Below are 20936 nucleotides of genomic sequence, written 5' to 3'. Positions count from 1 at the left end.
AAGTCCTATTATACACCAATTCTTACATACAGTCTCGAAACCACAACACTGACCAATAGAGATAATTCCAAACTTCAGGCAGCTGAAATGAAATTCCTACGCACTATGATCCAGAAAACCAGGAAAGACAAGATTAGGAATGAGAAAATTAGAGAAGAAGTAGTAGGAATAGACAATTCTCTCCTAAATAAGATTCAGGTATCAAGACTGAAGTGGTTTGGTCACATGAAGAGGATGCCAGTAAACAGAACTGCAAGGAAGGAATTTGACAGAAAGGTAGAAGGAAGACGACCCGTGGGAAGGCCACGAAGGAAATGGATAGATTTAGTTAAGAGCGATGTAATGCTGAGAGGTCATGATTGGGACAAGTTGGTGGAGGAAGAATGGTACAAGGACAGGATGAGATGGAGGAGGCTCATATACCACACCCGGGAAACTGGAGATGGTTCAGGATGATGATGATGATCGAGCTCGAATAATAATAATTATTATTTTACGATTATTATTATTATTATTTTACAATTATTATTATTGTATGTATAGCTGTGAAGTGGTACATCCATTTGGTATTATTATTATTACATCATGTGTACATGCGATATGATCGCGTTGTGTGTGAGGTTATGTCATGAAACATGGGTTGTACATAGACATTTAGATCAGTTCCGTTAATGTAAATACCTGTTATATGTATTAGACAATCTAGAATTTCCACGAAGATATGTTTTATTATGTAACTTTCTAGAAGCCTGTCCAGGCTCACATATATAAGGGGACAATCTTGACGGTAAAAGTTAGTTGTTGTTTAGGAGAGTTATGGTGTAGCAAGTATATATCCTGGGCTGACATGCAACATTTGCAGTCTCCATATTGAAAATACGTAGTCATCAGTTTTCAACTGTGTTTCAAAGGTGTAACCTCCATATTGAAGTGTTGGCAGTTGTTTTTTATAAAGGCAGCTTTGTTGATATTCTCGAAGTGAAGTGTTTGATGATAATGATGATGCTTGTTGTTTAAAGGGACCTAACATCGAGGTCATCGGCCCCTAATGGTAAGAAATGAAAAGTGAAGTGTTTTGAGACTGTGATTAAGGTTATGTGTGTTTTAATTTGTGAATATATGTGAATAAAATTAATTGTACCAACTGACAGCATTTTGTGTGCGTCTGTGTGGATACGTTAAGATATCCTCCACTATCGCCCTTATGGACTAATGCGACTTGATTTTCTTAAATATCAGGATATCCCTCAGCCAATATAATAGCATTTATTTGAATATTGGGATATCCTTCAGCCAATATAATATCATTTATAATTTAACCTTAGCCAAGTGTTACACGTCTTTATCCAGAACCCGTCTACTCCTGGGTGAGCGATAGACGTGTTTATCCAGAATTTTGAGTTACACGCTTTTACAACTAGAGTTGAAATATTAGCTGATAGATGCCAGGAGCGTATAGATTGGGCCTTTATTTAGGCTAAACTCAGCGATTTGGAATTTTAAAAAAAAGGTGTTTATTCTGAACCGCGGTTTCCACGCTGGAGTACTCCATATAAGTTTGTTGATATTGTGAAAGTTTGAGTTTTGCCTTTTCTAGATATTATGTCATGGGAATACATTCAAAACGACAGTGAAATAGAGTCACAATTATTTTTTTTATTTTAATTTTTTTTGCTATTTGCTTCACGTCGCACTGACACAGATAGGTCTTATGGCGACGATGGGATAGGAAAGGCCTAGGAGTTGGAAGGAAGCGGCTGTTGCCTTAATTATGGTACAGCCCCGGCATTTGCCTGGTGTGAAAATGGGAAACCACGGAAAACCATCTTCAAGGCTGACGACAGTGGGACTCGAACCCACTATCTCCCGATTACTGGATACTGGCCGTACTTAAGCGACTGCAGCTATCGAGCTCGGTAGTCACAATTATTAAATAGTGATGATGAATATACGAAAATTAGTGATAATGAGTGGGAAGGCAAGAAAAGTGAAATCGTTGCAAGTTAGTGCAAAAATAACCTAAGTGACAGAGCAGACACAAACAATGAAAACACAGTTCTGTGGCCTGTGTTGTCTGTAAGACCCAAAACGTAAGAAAAGAGACTACATATTATTGTAAAATTTGCACAGCAAAGCCATTGTTACACCCTGATACATGCTTTGAAATGTATCACACACGTGAAAGTTTCTCAACTGTCGAGAAAGACTCAACATAATGTGTATAAAATTACATCATAAATACTAGTTAGATTGTTACTGTACATGTTTATTAATGAATGTGCCAGTTCAATATTTATAGTAGTAGGCATACTGAATTATGGAGTAGGGTAGAAAGTGAATTACAGCTCAGTTCTTTAGTGATCTTAATTGACTACTTTGTGTTGTGCCTTGTGCCATTTTTGCACTAAAACCAGCAGTTAAGGATTTATTTTTCATAAGATTATATGGATACCAAAAATTGAGTACTGATTAGGTGGTAAAATAAAGGCTTACAGTAAGAAAAAAAAAAATGAGCATTGATTAGGTGGTTAAAGAAAGGCTTTTAGTATAGAAGCAAGTCATATCCATCAATACAGGACTAACAATGAAGTTCACTGCTTGCATGCACAATTATTCTTCATTTCCATGCGTGTAATAACCATTAACTTAAAATTGGCATCATAATATAGATGAGATCCTGTTGAAAATATGCCGACAATACCTCGCCTACGTGTCTCCATAATATGATGATCCATCACAAAAATATTCCTGTTGTCTATAAAACCGTTACTTTTACTAAGCGTCAGGTACTGGCTGCCGCTAGACGCCCATCTCGCTTGCCAGCTACAGCCGGCTTCAGTGGATAGCGATGTATAATAAAGATGCGGGACTTGAAGGTCAATGAGTTTTGTACGCTGTGTTATGGCCATTCTGCCCTTACGTTTTACGCGCATATACCTCATAATTTCATCTTCGACTTCTTTAAAACTTGTCAGGGAGCATGTTTATATTTAGATGTTATTTTTACTGTCGATATTCCACTGTTTATTTTAATTCTTTGAAGTTACCTAAACAGCAATTTATTTAATCCGCTCCTCTAGAGGCGTGATATCAAGCTAATTCACCTATCAGAATATCTTATATGAATTTCATTGCACCCAATCAAGAGAATTTTCACTAAAATATCTAGATGGTTCTGTCAAAACTTCCATTTAGGAAGCCAGCTTCGAGGATAGTCTGTCAGATTTTGCGGAAGCTTTATTGAGTGTTCTATGGACTAGGAGAGGGGCCGTCTCCTTCGGGAGTTGTGAGGTGGGGGTTTCGGCATCATGACAACATAATAAACAAGGTAGGGTTCTGGGATTTTCTGTATTTCATCAATAAGTTGTTAACCATAACCCTTCAACCCACTGCAATTCTGGTGAGTTTTGATGTAGAGTCCTTGTTCACCAAAGAGCCGACTGACTCGGTCATGTCTCTCATTGAGCATCTGTTACCTGAGGATATTACTAAGCTACTTAACCACTAAATGACTTAGAGCTATTTCTTGAGAGGTGGACAATTTTAAGTGGGAAGTCCACTCTCGCCGGTAGTGGCTAATTTCTTTATAGAGGGGGGCTATTGCTTCGGCACCCGACAAACCTATGATTTGGTGGAGGCATGTTAACAACACATTGTGGTATGGACAGAAGATCCTGAGAAACTTCATGTATGTATTTACAAACCACTTAAATCAGCAACATACTTCGATTAAATTCACTAGGGAGATGGAGTCGGATGGATGCTTTCCTTTCTTGGATGGTATTCTAGTAAGAAAGAAACCAGATGGCTCCTTACAACATACCATCTATCGTAAGCCTACCCACACAAATCACTATCTCCATGCAGATTCTCACCAGCCTCCAGCCCAAAAACAGGGCATTCTCATGACATTGACCATGAGAGCGACATGAATTTGTGATTACAAGTAATAAATTTCATCTTGATCCATGGTGGAGTTATTATATATAACAAATTCCAATTGGTACGTTTTTGGGAAGTTCCACCTTTCCTCCACTTTTTTCTTTTTTCTTTTTACACGCTCCCACCACTTTAAATCTTACAATTTTCTTAGAATACAGTAACATTAATTTATTTTTAAAACTTTCTTTTTTTGCTGGTAAATGATTCATTTTTCATGGAAATCATCCTCAGCTGTGATCCTGAATGATAGTTAAAATATACACAAAACAGAAGTAACACAGGTAAAACACAATATTAAAAACAACTTGTCCTTGGCTAATAAAAGGTTTAAATGTCTAAAATGTCAATGATTTTCTCTTCGGAGTCACTGTTTAGCACCTCTTGATGTAAAAGATGTGTTCATGAAAAGCCACTTAAAAACTATCCTAAAATAAAGGAATCTTAAAGATGTTCTTGATAAATAATTAAAACAGTAGTGTGTAGCTATGCAAGTTATCGTAACATTCACCCTTGATGTGATGGAAAGCGGAGTTATCTGCCAAATGAAATGGACTAGGCCTAATTGTGTTCAAGATGGAAAGTGGCTCTTGTGGTTTGGTTAAAACAAAATCCGGAAAGGAGAACAAATTTTAGTGCTAGATAGCGAATGTGATTCAGATGAATCTATTACAGAACTATTTAAAATAGTTTTACTTGAGTCTGCCTTGTCAACACACCTTACAATGAAAGAAAACTATTTAATTTACCATACATGTTTCGGGAAGTCATCCATTCCATTCATCAGTGATTTAGCTGTCGTGTTTACTAAGACTTCAAGTGGACAGGTGGAACTTCCCAAAAGCGTAAAAGTTGGAATTTATTATAGATGAATTTGTAAGCCATCAAATATCCAGGAGGAGATGGACACACTCAAAGTCACGTTCATGGGTAATGGTTACAATGTTGTACAGATTCATAAAGCCCCACATCCCAGAGGGATAACTCATCAAAGCTCACAGAAAGAAGAAGTGAAGGGAACTGCCTACATGGCTTACATTCACAATACCACAGACCAAATTGCCAAGGTCCTCTGCAAGCACAATATAAAAACCGTGCTTGGCACCGTCACTAAAATTGTTCACAGTTTAGGTAAAAGCAAGGACAAATTGTCCCATCTATTACAACCTGGGGTATACAATATTCCCTGTCCTGGTGGTTGACCAAAAATTCCGGTCCATTGCAACTCATATCAACGAACACCAAAGAAATATCCATCTCAACCAGCCAGAAAGGTCAGCAATAGCTGAGCACACCCTATCATCGGGTCATGATGTTGTGTTCCAAGATGTTCGAGCTCTTACACACACTGAACACTCACGGGAAGCTGTGGAAATACATAAAAATCCTAACAATTTCGACCGGGACATAGGCTATCAAGTAATAGGCTGTTGCCAGCCATTAAACATTTACATAGGTAGTTCTCTTTCCTGTCCTTTCTAATTGCTATTTCGTTTCAGTGTTTTTTAAATTTGTATGTTCATCATCACCAGATGGTTCATTCTAAGCTAAGTGTTGTCATACTTTCATAACGTGTATAACCGGTTATGCCTCCCATCCCACACTGTCTCATATATCATTATCATCCTCTGGTTTTCTCCACACACTTCCTTTCCATTCTTCAGCTCTGTTCTAGTCTATCCTGGTGTCTTTGATTGCATTTTATTTTATTTTATTTGTTTCTATGTATATCTTCTACCACATTTGTCCCTGATTCGTCTGATGTCCTCTCTGTTACTTCTCACGCACACACGGTGTGGTAGAACATCTGAATGGAGCTTGATGTTGTCGACAGCTCCCGCTTGGAGCGCTGTGCCAGCATACGAGCCACCTGGTGACGAACAAGCGTACCACTACTACAGTTCTCCAACGGTGAAGCATTATTAAATTCAAACCCTTATTATTGGACAAGACTTCCTCGTGAACAGTCGAGATTTTCTTCTGAAGACGCGGAGCGAAGTTCTCTGCAGAACGTAAAGATTTTTAGTTTGTTTTTTAGTCATGGCATAAGCCCAAGAGCCCATACCATGTCCAGAAGGACGAGCCATCGAAGCATCAAAGTTAACATGAATAATTACATGTTTCTACAGTTCTTCTTATTTATTATTATTATTATTAACATTCTGAGGCATTGGTCTTTAGATTAATATCTATTGTACACAGCTCTTTGTAATTTGGCATTATGCCGTTGCTGATCCTGAATGAATGAATGAATGAATGAATGAATGAATTAATTAATACATTATCATTATAGACCGTTATGCCTTTCGGCGTAAAGTCTGCAAGCCTGCTAAACATTGCCACAATCCCCTAATTGCAACTAGTTCTGTGGCCTCATTTAGTTCTATACCTCTTATCATTAAATCATTAGACACTGAGTCTAACCATCATCGTCTTGGTCTCCCTCTACTTCTCTTACCCTCCATAACAGTCCATTTTCCTCTTAGGTAACCTATCCTCCTCCATTCACCTCACATGAACCCACCACCAAAGCCGGTTTATGCGTACAGATTCATTCATTGAGTTCATTGCTAACTTAGCCTTTATCTCCTCATTCCGAGTACCCTCCTGTCATTGTTCCTGCCTATTTGTACCATCAATCATTCTCGCTACTTTCATGTCTGTTACATCTAACTTATGAATCAGATATCCTGAGTCCACCCAGCTGTTGCTCCCGTAAAGCAAAGTTGGTCTGAAAATAGACCGATGTAAAGATAGTTTCGTCCAGGAGCTAACTTCTTTCTTACAGAATACTGCTGATCGCAACTGCGAGCTCAGTGCATTAGCTTTACTGCACCTTGATTTAGTCTCCCTTACTGTATCACCATCCTGGGAAAACACAACTTAAATACTTGAAATTATCTACCTGTTCCAGCTGTGTATCACCAATCTGACATTCAATTCTGTTGAATTCTTACCTACTGACATTAATTTTGTCTTCGAAAGGCTAATTTTCATTGCACCTATTTTCAATTTCTAAGGTATTGGACTGCAGGCTTTCGGCACAATCTGCAATTAGGACCAAGTCGTCGCCACATGCTTACTACATTTCCACCTAACTGAATCCCTCCCTGCCACTTTATACCTTTCAGCAGATGATCCCATGTAAACTATGAACAGCAAAGGTGAAAGATTACAGCCTTGTCTAAACCCTGTAAGTACCCTGAACCAAGAACTCATTCTACCATCAGTTCTCATTGAAGCCCAATTGTCAACATAAATGTCTATGATTGATTTTAATAATCTACCTTTAATTCCACAGCCTCCCCAGTATGGCAAACATCTTTTCCCTCGGTACCCTGTCATATGCTTTCTCTAGATCTACGAAAATAAACACGACTGTCTATTCCTCTCGTAGCATTTTCAAATTACCTGGCGCATACTGAAAATTTGATCCTGGGATCTGAAACCACACTGGTTTTCACCCAACTTCTTCACAACAACTGATACCCTCCCTTCCAAAATGCCAGTGAATACTTTGCCTGGTATACTATTTTTTTTTGTTATTTGCTTTACGTCGCACCGACACAGATAGGGATAGGTCTTATGGCGATGATGGGATAGGAAAGGCCTAGGAATTGGAAGGAAGCGGCCGTGGCTTTAATTAAGGTTCAACCCCGGCATTTGCCTGGTGTGAAAATGGGAAACCACGGAAAACCATCTTCAGGGCTGCCAACAGTGGGGCTCGAACCCACTATCTCCCGATTACTGGATACTGGCCGCACTTAAGCGACTGCAGCTATCGAGCTCGGTGCCTGGTATACTAATCAATGAGATACCTCGATACTTGTCGCAATCCTTCCTGTTTCCTTGCTTATAGATAGGTGCAATTACTGCTTTTGTCCAATCTGAAGGTACCTTACCAACACTCCATGCTGATCGCACTACTCTATGAAGCCATTTCATTCCTGCCTTTCCACTATACTTCACCATTTCAGGTCTAATTTCATCTATTCCTGTTGCTTTTTTGACAATGGAGTTTGTTTTCCATCCTTTCAACTTCCTCAAGCGTAATTTCACCAACATCATTTTCCACCTCCCCATGAGCTTGGCTGTTTGCAACACCACCAGGAAGATTTCCTTTTACGTTGGGAAGATGTTCAAAATAATCCTTCCACCTCTCCAGTGATTCCCTGGGATCTATGAGTTCACCTGAATTACCCCAAAACACTGTTCATTTCCTTTTTCCCTCCCTTCCTAACATTTTTTATTACTGCCCAGTACAGTTTCCCTGCTGCTTGACCTAGCCTTTCCCAGTTATTACCAAAATCTTCCCATGACTTGTTTTTGGATTCAACAACTATTTGTTTCACTGTTTCTTTCATCAACATACAATGAACATACCTGGCTGGGTAATGAAGAACTTCTGTGAGCTCTTCTCAGGCTTCACAAGACACTCATGCTCATGACCCCAAATGACCAGATCTAGGAAGTCTGGCAACACAGTGTCAGGGATGTATTTATTCAAGCCTCTATTCACCCTATTCTGGTGAAGAACAAAGATATTGAACCATGATTCTGTCTCTTCTTTTGGGCGAAAGAACTGTACCTGCAAAACAAAACATGCAAATAAAACTGTGGAGTTGTCAGATAAACGAATTGCAAATAAATCTGTGGAGCTGTCAAATAAAGAAAAGGAACTGCAGAGTACTGTAAATGTTAGGAGAACTTTAATAGGAGAATTGTATACGTGACATTGGAATCAAGTAGTCTAGAGTCAAACATTTAAAAACAGTACAGAGAACTGGTTTAAATGATTCTACTATAATCAATATAATGCCTTTAAAAAAAAAAAAAAACAATTTGCCTTACGTCTCACTGACACAGATAGGTCTTATGGCGACGATGGGATAGGAAAGACCTGGGAGTGGGAAGAAAGCAGCTGTGGCCTTAAGGTACAGCCCCAGCATTTGCCTGGTGTGAAAATGGGAAACCACAGAAAACCATCTTCAGGGCTGGCAGCAGTGGGGTTCGAACCCACTATCTTCCATATGCAAGCTCACAGTTGCACGCCCCTAACCGCACAGTTCACATAATGCCTGGTTGAGTAGCTAAATCTGAGCAGGATGAGAAATACCCAGACAGAAGGGCTTCCTTTGTTGCCCAACTGATGAGAATATAGGATATATATGTATGTATGTATGTATGTATGTATGTATGTATGTATGTATGTATGTAAATGACGGAGGTGGTACATGAGTTTAAAGCTCTTGTGACTTAATTTAAGGCAAGCCTGGGGTGGTGTAAAACAAATGATGCAGCATTCAGGACAGTGCTTATGATGCTGCACTATTATTGTGCAATGCTTACCAGCAGATTATGCCAGTAAACTGGTCACCTACCAGCATTACATAATAAAATGCATAAAAGCCCACAATATCTTACATTAAAATAAAACTTCTCTTATTAGACATGATATAGGCCTTTGGGCTTATGCTGTGTCATGAAAACAAGGTGAAGTTCTTTATGAATGAAACGTAAAGAATTTCACTTTTCTATGACATGGCATAAGTCCAAAAGCCCATATCATGTCTACAAGTACAGGCTGTGAAAGCATCAATGTTAACATTAAAACATCTCTTTTTAGATTTCATTCATGGCTTATTAAATTACACTGACTGACCCAAAAAAATGCAATGCATTATAAATACTGAATAAATTATGTGTAATTGTCTATTTAATTACAACATTTTATTTTATCGCCCTTCATGGGAAGGTTACCTGTTATCTTTTTGTGAGAAAATCCTGCATTAAAGTCGTTTATGACCCCTGTTCATGTGATTTTCACCATCTTATCTCTTCCTTAGCCTGGAAGTGTTTTTACAAGGTATTGGCACAATTAAATTTATTATACACTTTGTGCACCCAACACTGCTCTTTACCATTTTACAGGTGTTTTTCTTTCAATGAACTGTATTTCTAAGCAAACCTGGCAGTTTTTAAAAATCAATTTCCAAGAGAAAACATGCTGTTAAATCCCAAGGACACTGCATGAACTGTTGCCTCAGTGAAAGTTGTAGCATGTGGTATGTTGCACGAGTGTTAAGTACTATGGCTTCGACAATTTCCAGAACAGTACAAAGCTATAGGGAAAAGGGACATTATTCTAGGAGACCAAAATCAGTACTGAATAGGTCACATCCGATAGGGATGATCAGTTTTCCATGACAAGAGATTTATTACTTGTAATGTCGCACCACTGCCTTTGAAATTCGAAATCAACTCCAGCAAGTCCAGGAGGTGAGCACATATAAGAGATCTGTCCAAAGAAGATTAGTAGAAGCTAGTCTCCATTCCAGAAGAACTGCTACGGGCCTCGAACTCACCCGACAACATCATATTGCTTGCTTGCATAATGCGACAGAACTTCGCGACCAGACAATACAGCAGTGGGAGCAAGTGTTTTTTACCAATGAGTTCTGATTTTGCACGATGCTCTCCAAGAAGAATGGCAACAGATTCTACATGACACAATTGCAATATTAATCAGGACCATGCCTGCAAGGGCGAGGGTGGCTTTAACACGTTTCCGAGTACTTAAATTCTTCCAATAAATTCAATTCTGTCTGTGGATGTACTTTTGATGGTTGAACAGACCAATTCTAGCATGGAATAAGTGTCCACACAGATTGCATAGAATTGTTGGAAGTGGGCATGGTTGTGCTGTGCGGAGTTTTCGTGCTTTCCTCCTGGCCTCTTCAAATCTGCATGGTTCCCCTTCAAACAGATTGGCAGCAGCAGGAATTGTCCGGTCTTCAGCAAGCGTGCTTCAGGTTTGTGGATTGGGACCTGTCATCTTCATAGTGTGCTTAAGTTGGTCCTTGTAGCACCTCATGGGGGCTTCATGAGGTCTGCTGCCGGAACAAAGTTCACCATACAGGATTTGGCGCGAAAATCTGGTATCGCTCATCCAACGGACATGGCCAATCCATCTATGCTGATGACCAATGATGAATGACTCTTATGCTCTTGGGAACCACTTTCTCGAGAACAGCATTGTTGGTAACATGGTTTTCCATTTTGATCCTAAGGATGGATCAAAGTTTTTGTTGGTGGAAATGCTCAAGCTTTTTCAAGTCACGTCAGTAAAGGGTCCAAGTTTCACAACCATACAGGAATGTTGTGATGACAACAGAGTGGTACAATATGAGTTTCGTCTTCACGGTCAGGTCTTGATTCATGAACACCCGGTGTGATAGTCGTCTAAATGCTGCATAGGCAGCACCCATTCTCTTCTCCACATCTAGCTCACAGTTACAGCACAGAGACAGGATACTTGCTCCAGTGGAGTATCTGAGATGGAGATGTTGAAATGTGGAAGGGTTGTGCCTGGTGAAGGTTGTGCCAAGACCTTTGTCCTTTGAACGTTAATGGTAAGACCAAAACGATCACATGCACTCTTGTAGCAGTTAACTGACTGTTGCAATTCCTCTGGTGTGAGCATCATCCGCACACAGCATTTTGGTTACCTTCGTAACCTGGGCAAGCGTCTGGGAGCGAAGTATAGTTTGTAAAATACTGGAGAGTTTAATAGCAAAGTACATCAGAGGGATATGTGATGGTAAAAATTGGTTCATGAGGGGCAAGTATGGATTTAGAAAGAAATTTTCTTGTGAGGCACAACTGGTGGGATTTCAGCAGGACATATCAGATCAGTTAGATTCAGGAGGCCAGTTAGATTGCATAGCCATAGATCTTTCCAAAGCCTTTGATAGAGTGGAACATGGAATATTATTAAAGAAATTGGAGGGAATAGGATTGGACATAAGGGTTACACGTTGGATAAAAACATTTCTAAATTCAAGGGTTCAGAAAGTCAAAGTAGGAATTAACATATCACAGGAAGAGAAAGTTTGGAAGGGAATTGCACAGGGTAGTATAATCGGTCCGTTTCTTTTCTTAATATACGCAAATGTTTTAGGGAATAATATAACATCAAAAATAAGATTGTATGCAGATGACATAATTGTTTATAGGGAAATAAATAACATTGAGCACTGTTCAGAATTACAAAGGGACCTTGAGAGTATCCAACAGTGGGTTGAAGAAAATAATATGAAGGTTAATGGAGGCAAATCAACTGTTACAACTTTTACAAACAGGAGTTTTAAAACTGAATCTGAATATACTTTGGATGAGGTAGTTATCCCAAAAGATGGCAAGTGCAAATATTTAGGTGTGAGATTTGAAAGTAATTTGCAATGGAAGGGTCATGTGGATGACATTGTTGGGAAAGCATACAGATCGTTACATGTCATAATGAGGCTACTTAAAGATGCAACAAAGAATTAAAAGAAAAAAGTTACTTAAGTATGGTTCGTCCATTATTGGAATATGCAAACAGTGTTTGGGATCCTCACCGAGAATACCTAATAAAAGAAATAGATAGTGTGCAGAGGAAAGCAGCAAGATTTCTAACAGGGGATTTCAGGAGAAAGGGTAGTGTATCACAAATGTTAAAGGAACTTGGGTGGGGAAACTTTAAGTAAGAGAAGGGAGAAAACTAGACTTATAGGATTATATAGAGCCTATACAGGAGAAGAAGCATGGGGAGATATCTGTGGGAGGCTTCAGTTGGAAAATAATTATATCGGCAGGACTGACCACAAGTATAAAATTAGAAGGAATTTTAGCAGAAGCGATTGGGGTAAATTTTCATTCATTGGGAAGGGCGTGAAGGAGTGGAACAGTTTACCAGGAGTAGTGTTTGATCCTTTTCCAAAATCTGTACAGATATTCAAGAAGAGAATAAACAGCAACAGAGGAAATAAATGAAATGTTAGAGGGCATTTGACCAGTGCAAGTTATTGTAAATAAAAAATGTGTGTGAATAAATTAATTCCATCTCCTGGTCTAAGGAGTTTGGACAGCCTAAGTAAGGGACTGCCTGTAGGGGTGAAGTACAGTGGGGATTTCGAGGGCCCTAGGACCGCTACGGTAGCTGTGAAGGCCCTTCAGGAACTCTGAAAAGTGGTGGCAAAAGGGGCTCTGGTCAAGACGCAGCAGGTCGTTATACTACTTAGGTTTCAAAATGGGTAAAAAATAAATAAATAAATGCAATGTAAATTTTAATCTTATACTAGTTGTATAGTATTATTTGAAGTAATTCCACATACTGTATATGAGTTGACTATGTTTGTACGTACGGGAGATATTATAAGTAGAATTTTGTAAACAATATAAATTTATTAAGGATGAGCTGTGTGTTTAATAGAAAAAATTGTTAGCGTAAATTGTATGATATTGTATTCTAGGAAAATTTTCTTCTTCTCTTGTTAATTTACAATTTAGTGCTTGACAATAATGTATTTTAGAGTACCATTTGCCACCGAGGTAGACACCTCATTTGCAAATAAAGAGATTTTGATTTGATTTGAAGTCTTGTTAGGTTGAAAAGCCCTCCATCGAAACGATACCTAACCTCCACACCTGAGTTGTTTGTAGAAGATTCATACAGCATGCCAGCCAAATATAATGCAAATAGTGTTAGAGGAAGCACAAATCCCTGTTTCAGTCCAGAGTAATAGGAAATTCATCCAAGATCCTATTCTGATGGCAAACCTGTCTGGTCATGCCATCATGGGAGGCCTGAACCAGATCAACAAAATGCTGAGGACAGCGAAACTGTTTCAGTACCACCCTCATACCAGGTCTTGGACAGAGTCAAATGCCTTTTCCAGGTCATAAAAGACTGAGAGAGGATTCTGTTGCTCTCTGCATTTTTCCTGAAGTTGCCTTGCATAGAAGATCAGATCGGTTGTGCCTCCGGAAGATTGAAATCTACACTGGGATTCTGGGAGGACTCTCTCAGAGAAAACCTGGAGGCAGTTAAGCAGAATTCTTGCAAGAATTGTACCTACAATAGATAGCAGTGATATTCTGCGACAGTTACCACAAACACTGCAATCACCTTTCTTGAAGATTGTGATGTTGGTGGCATTTTTTAGTTCGCCAGCATAAACTTCTTAAATTTTGAGGATGAGAGTGAAAATACTCATTTTTAGCGATTGACCACCAACTTGAATTAACTCCAGAGGGATGTTACCTGGGCCAGGAGCCTTTCTGGGTTTCAGACGATTAAGAGCTGCACTGAATTCTTGGGAAGTTGGAGGAACTGCCACCCATGGTTGTTCGGGCTGTTGAGGCACATCACAAAGGAAGTCTTCAGTAGTGGAAAGACGATTTAGAAGGGTGGAGAAATGCTCCTTCCAACACTCCAGGATTTCATGGCTGTCAGTAAGAGTGGTAGAGCTGTCAGCAGTTTTCAGTGTACCTGTTGAAGAGCGAGATGGACCATACAGCTCTTTAATTCCTGCGTAAATGTTCCTCAGGTCCCGAGCATCAGATAGTTTCTGAAGTTCCTAGTTTTTGTTGCCACCATGTATTTTTAATTTTTCTTATCTTTGACACATTCTTTTGAGTTCTAAAATAGTGCTTTCTTCATGTTAGAGGATGGTTCGTGAAGATGAGATGGTAGGCTTCCTTTTTTGAGTTGATGAGACATAAAAGTTTCTCATTTTTATCATCAAACCAGTTCTGTCTCTTACTGCTTTACAAAACCAATGGTTTCTTCGGCTGACTTCGTGATTATCTTCTGCAAAGTGGCCCATTCTTGCTGAACGTCGTTAGCTGTACAATAATCATATTCTGAAATCCTGTGGCAAAGGATTCATCCTGAAGTTTAAAGATATTCAACTTTCTTCTGGTCAAGATTTGGAGATGCCTAGGTGGTTTAGGGTGTATGGAGATCCTGAGTTGACAAATAAGGAGTTTATGAGTACAACAATCATCAATATTTCTTGCTGTTTTGGTAATAAGTATGTCCTTCTTATCAGAATGCTGTGAAATAATATATTCAAGAATGTGCCAATGCTTGGCTCAAGGATGCATCCATGTGTTCTTGAAGCAGTTAGGCAGTCGAAACTGAGTGTTGTTGATGAAGAGTTCATGTTTTGTACATGTTCACTAGACCATTTGCATTACAATAACTCCTTGTTTATCCATCACATTTTTCTCCCAACTCTGGCATTGAAATCACCAAGGAGTAAGAGCTTATCTGCAGATGGTACCTTTGTGATGGTTGTGCTCAGCTGACTGTAGAACTCATCCTTTACATCATCATCAGCATCTAAGGTCAGAGCATAGGCAGATTTGAGCGTTATGTAAGTACCCCCTGAGAGTGGAATGCGGAGAGTCATAAGTCTTTCGCTGATTGCGGTAGGAGTAAGTTGGTGATCAATAACCAATTTAGTCTTCACAGCAAATCCCACACCATGGATGCGACGTTTTTGCCCCTCCTTTCCCTTCCAGAAGATGATTGGCACATTCTCGAATACATTATTATACAGCATTGTGATAAGAAGGACATACTTATTACCAGACCAGCAAGAAATATTGATGATTGTTGGACTGATAAACTCCTTATTTGTCAACTCAGGATCTCCACACACCCTAAACCACCCAGACATCTCCAAATCTTGACCAGTAATTTTGCCTTCTGTGGAGAGTTTAGTTTCACTCAAAGCAGCAACATTTTCGTTAATAGTAAAACCTATACTTCTGCACCATGTATGGATTGCCCTAGGTTACTCTCTACCCTTATCTAAGATTTCTTAATGTGCTTTCAGCTTCGGAACTCTACGTCCTGTGTGGTAGCGTCTAATGTGAAATTGGGAAGCATCCAGTACACAACCAGTAGTGAAAATGAGCTAGAGAACAAGTTTTACAGCATCCTTCAGGTTGAATGTGTTAGGATATGCTGAATAAAGTGGAGGGAGAGCGGCAAATAGTAAATATAAAGTGCAACCGTGTATGATTTGTTACTGGCGTAACCAGAGAGACAAATTATTGAGTGATAATTAAAATTTAAAAAAACATCTAATTCCTCTTGTGGTTTGAAGAAAGGAAATATTTTATAATGTGGAGGTACAAGTTCTGGAGTGGGTTATGGAAGCAAGACACAACAGCAAAACTATAAATCATGAAATGACGCAATTTAAAAGTGTGAAATTGTACAAGTCTTGGTAATGCAGGAAGGATTTTAAAGCAAGGATTTTGTCGCAAGATTTCGGACATTGCAATGCACAGCCTTGAAGTCCACATGGTGATGTGCAGACGTAGTGCGGGAACAGTGTTTAGTCATGTGACCAGTCAGTTGTAGGAGGGGGCCAATAAAAAACTGTTTAAAATGTTCTAACACCACATTTTTGGCAAATAAAGTACAGATTTAAATAATTCATTAGTGCGTTAATTTAAAGGCACTAGATGTTCCTTTTTCTGCTTTTAACCATGCCAATGTAACCTATATTATGTGAAATTTTCACCTGTTATATACCCTCTCCTATTTTTTAAAGTTGAAAATTAGGGGGTGGGGGTTATAGGTGAGAAAATATGGCAATACATTAGTCTCCCAAAGTTGATAAGAAATTAAAACAAATCACAATTTAAAAAAAAATTTAGAACTATGAAAGTTGCATTTTCATGTCAGTCAGTACCGTATTTTCTCGTGTAATTAACACACCTTTCTTGATGAAAAATGCAGGCGAAACTTTGGATGCATAAATTATTCAAGGAATTCAGATATTAAAAAAATTATTTACAATTCATTTACATTTAAAAGATACATCAAATATAATATACACACAATTAGTTCAACTCATCTGCGATTATCGTCACTTGCATAAAATTCCCATATGAGATAATTTCTGAAAAGTCAAATAGGGTAATCAGGCAAGTTGGAGATGTGGGTTTGAAGTACCAACACTGGAAAATATCCTTCACGTTACAACCTGAAGTGAAATAAACAAACTAATAAAAGTACAATTTATGTAACTACATAATAATGAGGTAGGGCACTGGCAAAAAAGAAAACTGTTCAACATGAGAAGGGCCAGGCATCGAAGGAGGGACCCTGCTAGATTGCTCCAAATCGTTCATATCCACTTTTGTACGAATGATGTGTCCATCCACCCTTTTTCTTGGATACATATGTGGATCCCCAGCAGAAATTTTACTTTAGGCAATGTTTTTAGTAAAGTGCACGCTTTCTGCCATCACCTGTTACAGCTAGGATTGCAGTACACCGTCGTTTTACGCTTCCAGTAGTGCGTACGGTAACCCTCAATTTTCCTTCCTTATTGATTGTAGATATGGAAACTGACTGGCATCTGACCTGCGGTTCCTATTTGGGAGAGCAAATATTCCTTCACTTTAAGCTTCTCAATCTCGAAGCAATAAAATTCAATTACTTTATGGTTAAAATAATTCGGCATTTCTTGGCATACCACTGTTATTCATCGAAGAATGTCTATTTCTCTTCAAGAAAGTCCATTTCTCTTCATAAAATTAATCATCCAGCCTCGGCTAACCTTCAAATCCGAGACACTGATTCCATGTGAAACAGCTATTTTTCATCCTTCAACCCACTGACACACTCATTTTAATGTACTGAGCATGCACATTCAAACCATTTTTTCATGCATACGATACAGTTTTACACTACTATGATTTATAGATGTAATCTGCAACATACTGAATTTTAATCATGCCCTTCTTTGATGTGATGAAGTGCACTCAGAATAACAATTTGAGTTTTAGGGGTGTGAAACACCCTAAAACACTTCTGGAAATGCAAAACCACCAAATAGTCATATCTCATTACACTTTTTTTTACCGGTCTTGCTTTCAACACAGTCATGGCATGGTTTAGGGTTATAAGTCTTGTGATATGTTCCCTGAGAACTTGTACAGGGTGAGCTGGGATTTTTTTCTGTGAATAACTGATCAGCAAAACTGTTTCTTTCAGTAGCTATCTCATCCCATAGAGAGTTGTGAATCACATGTTGAGAAATGTGTAGAGGAGAGTGATCTGGAGGGAGGGTCCTGTTTATGATGGGTTTTATTCCAGAATTTCATCTAAAATCATAAATAAATAATAAACGTATGGCCTCAGCTACCAAGTGCAGACATTTCAATTTCATAATTGGGTGGTTTATCACCTGTTTTACTCCATTCCTTTGTCTTTTTGTAGGCAGGATGGACTTAATCATCATCATCATCACTTTCAAATGCGGCATCACTGCCATATAATTTTCAATGCTAGTAAATCAAATGGATTAATTTTCTAAAACCACATTGCTGCCCAATTCACTCTGACATCATCATCAATGTCCCACTCCAGTCGCCAGAGTGTGGTTAACAAGCCTCCTCCACTCCTTTCTGTCCTTCCACTTTTCCTGCTCCATTACTTCCGCCACATCCAATCCAGCTTCTCTAATGTCCTTCCAAATATGATCCATCCACCTTCTTCTCGGTCTTCCAACTGGTCTCTTTGACGCAAGTGCGGTAACAGGTATAACTTGAAAAGAATATTCTCTCACCCATGGGTAACTAATGTAATATCGATCTTGAATATTATTATTTCCTGTATGTATAGCTGTGAAGAGTTACATCCATTTAGTATTAGCTTTACTATTATTTATGTAGTTGAATGATCGTATTATGTGTGAGGTTATGTCATGGAGCATATGTTGTACATAGACATTGATATCAGTTCCGTTAACGTAAATACCTGTAAATTAATATTATGTAATTTATTCTTACCTGTATATATAAATTGTAATCCGTAAATGTGAAACACACTGTAACTTCCAGAATGGTATGACACTAGAACAACTATTGGATGCTCTGGAATATTCAAGAAAGTAGTTTTTTTGTAACGTAACTTTCTAGAGCCTGGCACCTATATAAAGACGCGATCTTGACGATGAAGATAGTTATTGAGAGTTACTGTTGAGTTACTTAAGTTGTGGTTTGGAAGCTATTGGAAGAGAGTGGCTGACATGCCGAAAGGCAGTCTCCATATTGAATTGATCAGTAGTCATCTCTTTTCAACTGTGTAACCTCTGTGGTATTCGGTGTCAGTCGTGAACTGTTTAAAGATGGCGGCTTTGTTGATATCCTACAAGTGAAGTGCTTTTGTTTTGTGGTACGGTGATTAGGGTTATGTGTGTATTAATTTGTGAATATGTAAATAAAAGTACTGTACCAACTGACAACATCTCGTGCCCGTCTGTGTGGATATGATAACTTTCCCTTAACTTCCCTTTCCAAATCCCTTCTTGATACCCGTCCCTTTCCCATTCTTTTTACATGTCCGAACCATCTCAGTCTTGCTTTCTGTATGTTCTGTACTAATGATTCTATATTTAGCTTTTCTCTGATTTTAATGCCGGCCCCCGTGGTGTAGGGGTAGCGTGCTTGCCTCTTACCCGGAGGCCCCGGGTTCGATTCCCGGCCAGGTCAGGGATTTTTACCTGGACCTGAGGGCTGGTTCGAGGTCTACTCAGCCTACGTGATTAGAATTGAGGAGCTATCTGACGGTGAGATAGCGGCCCCGGTCTAGAAAGCCAAGAATAACGGCCGAGAGGATTCGTCGTGTTGACCACACGACACCTCGTAATCTGCAGGCCTTCGGGCTGAGCAGCGGTCGCTTGGTAGGCCAAGGCCCTTCAAGGGCTGTAGTGCCATGGGGTTTGGTTTGGTTTGGTCTGATTTTAATATTTTGAATTCTATCTCTTCTTGTCTTTTTAACGAATGCTCTTAAAAGTTTCATTTCTACTGCTTGGATCTTACTACCTTGTCTCTTATTAGTTACCAGTGTTTCTAGTCCTATGTTACAATTGGTATGAAATACCTATTATTTAATGCTAATTTCGTTCTCTTGGGTACTTTGTCACCCCATAAAAGCTCTCTGACTTGATGATAAAATGTTGTACCTTTACTTAGTCTGTTATTAATTTCAGGATTGATTTCACTACTTCCATTAATAACACTACCCAGATATGTAAACTGTTCTACATTCTCTAACCGTTCTCCGTCTATGTTCACTTGGCTTCTCTTTTTATCTTTTCCACAGTGCATGACTACAGTTTTCTTTTTTACTAATTACCATTCCAAACTCCTTCAGATTTTCATTCCAAATGTCCAGTCTCCTTTGTATTCCCTTTTCTCCCTTTCCCCAAATCACCACATCATCTGCAAATACCAAAGCATTCACTTCATCACTACTTGTACTCCGTTTTACACGTTTTATGATTTCATCCATCAATATAATAAACAATAATGGCGACAGTCCACTTCCTTACTTGAGACCTTTTTTTATATAAAATGTTTCAGAGTCACCACTCTCCACTTGTACACTGCTTTTAATCTCATGATACAACATTTTTATCTTGTTAATTAATGATTTTGGTACATTCCTTTTCAGTATCATAAGCTTTTTCCAAATCCAAAAATACGAAGATGATTTCCTTGTTCCTTTCCAGATATTTTTCCATTATCATTCGCACTGTAAATATCAAGTCTATTGTTGATCTATTCGGTCTAAAGCCATATTGTTCTTCCTCTATCTGTGTTTCTATTATATCCCTCAGTCTTTTGTCTATGACTTTCTCCATTATTTTTAGCTCATGTGATAATTGGATTATACCTCTATAATTTTCACATTTCTTATTCCCTTTTTTGAACAATGGTACAATGCTTCCTTGTTGCCAGTCTTCAGGTATCCTTTCATCCTTCCATATGGCATTGAGGGCTCGGTATTGCCACTGTAATCCAATGCTTCTTGCTGCCTTAATCATATCAGCATTGAATTAGTCTTTTCCACTTGCTTTGCCTTTAGTCATTGCTTTCACTGCACTTTCAAGTTCAAACCATGTTATCGGGTTCCCTTCTTTTACTCCATCTGTTATTTCCATTTTCTGCAGAGGCCATACATATCTTTTTTATTTATTTCCATTTTCTTACCGGTATCTCCTTTATCCGAGCAATCATCCTCATTATAAAGTTTTTCAAAATACTTTGCCATCACCTTCAGAATGGGCCTTTTCGTCATGTACTATGGATCAATCTTCTCTCTCTAATGCCTTGATTTTTTCTTGATTTATTCTTTCCGATTT

The 20936-nt window shown here is 38.7% G+C and overlaps 1 protein-coding gene across 1 annotated transcript in view; it reads right to left on the bottom strand.

Moving 5' to 3' along the window:
• mre11 (double strand break repair nuclease mre11) overlaps window positions 1–20936 on the bottom strand; it is a 154951-nt gene that overhangs the window by 72659 nt on the left and 61356 nt on the right. The window contains exon 5 of the mRNA XM_067149355.2: window positions 8323–8527. Within this exon, the coding sequence (XP_067005456.2) occupies window positions 8323–8527 (205 nt within the window). The remainder of the gene's footprint in view (window positions 1–8322; window positions 8528–20936) is intronic.

Source organism: Anabrus simplex, chromosome 6, assembly GCF_040414725.1.
Source record: "Anabrus simplex isolate iqAnaSimp1 chromosome 6, ASM4041472v1, whole genome shotgun sequence".
Classification (NCBI taxonomy): domain Eukaryota; kingdom Metazoa; phylum Arthropoda; class Insecta; order Orthoptera; family Tettigoniidae; genus Anabrus; species Anabrus simplex.
This window is presented reverse-complemented; position numbering and strand designations above follow the sequence as displayed.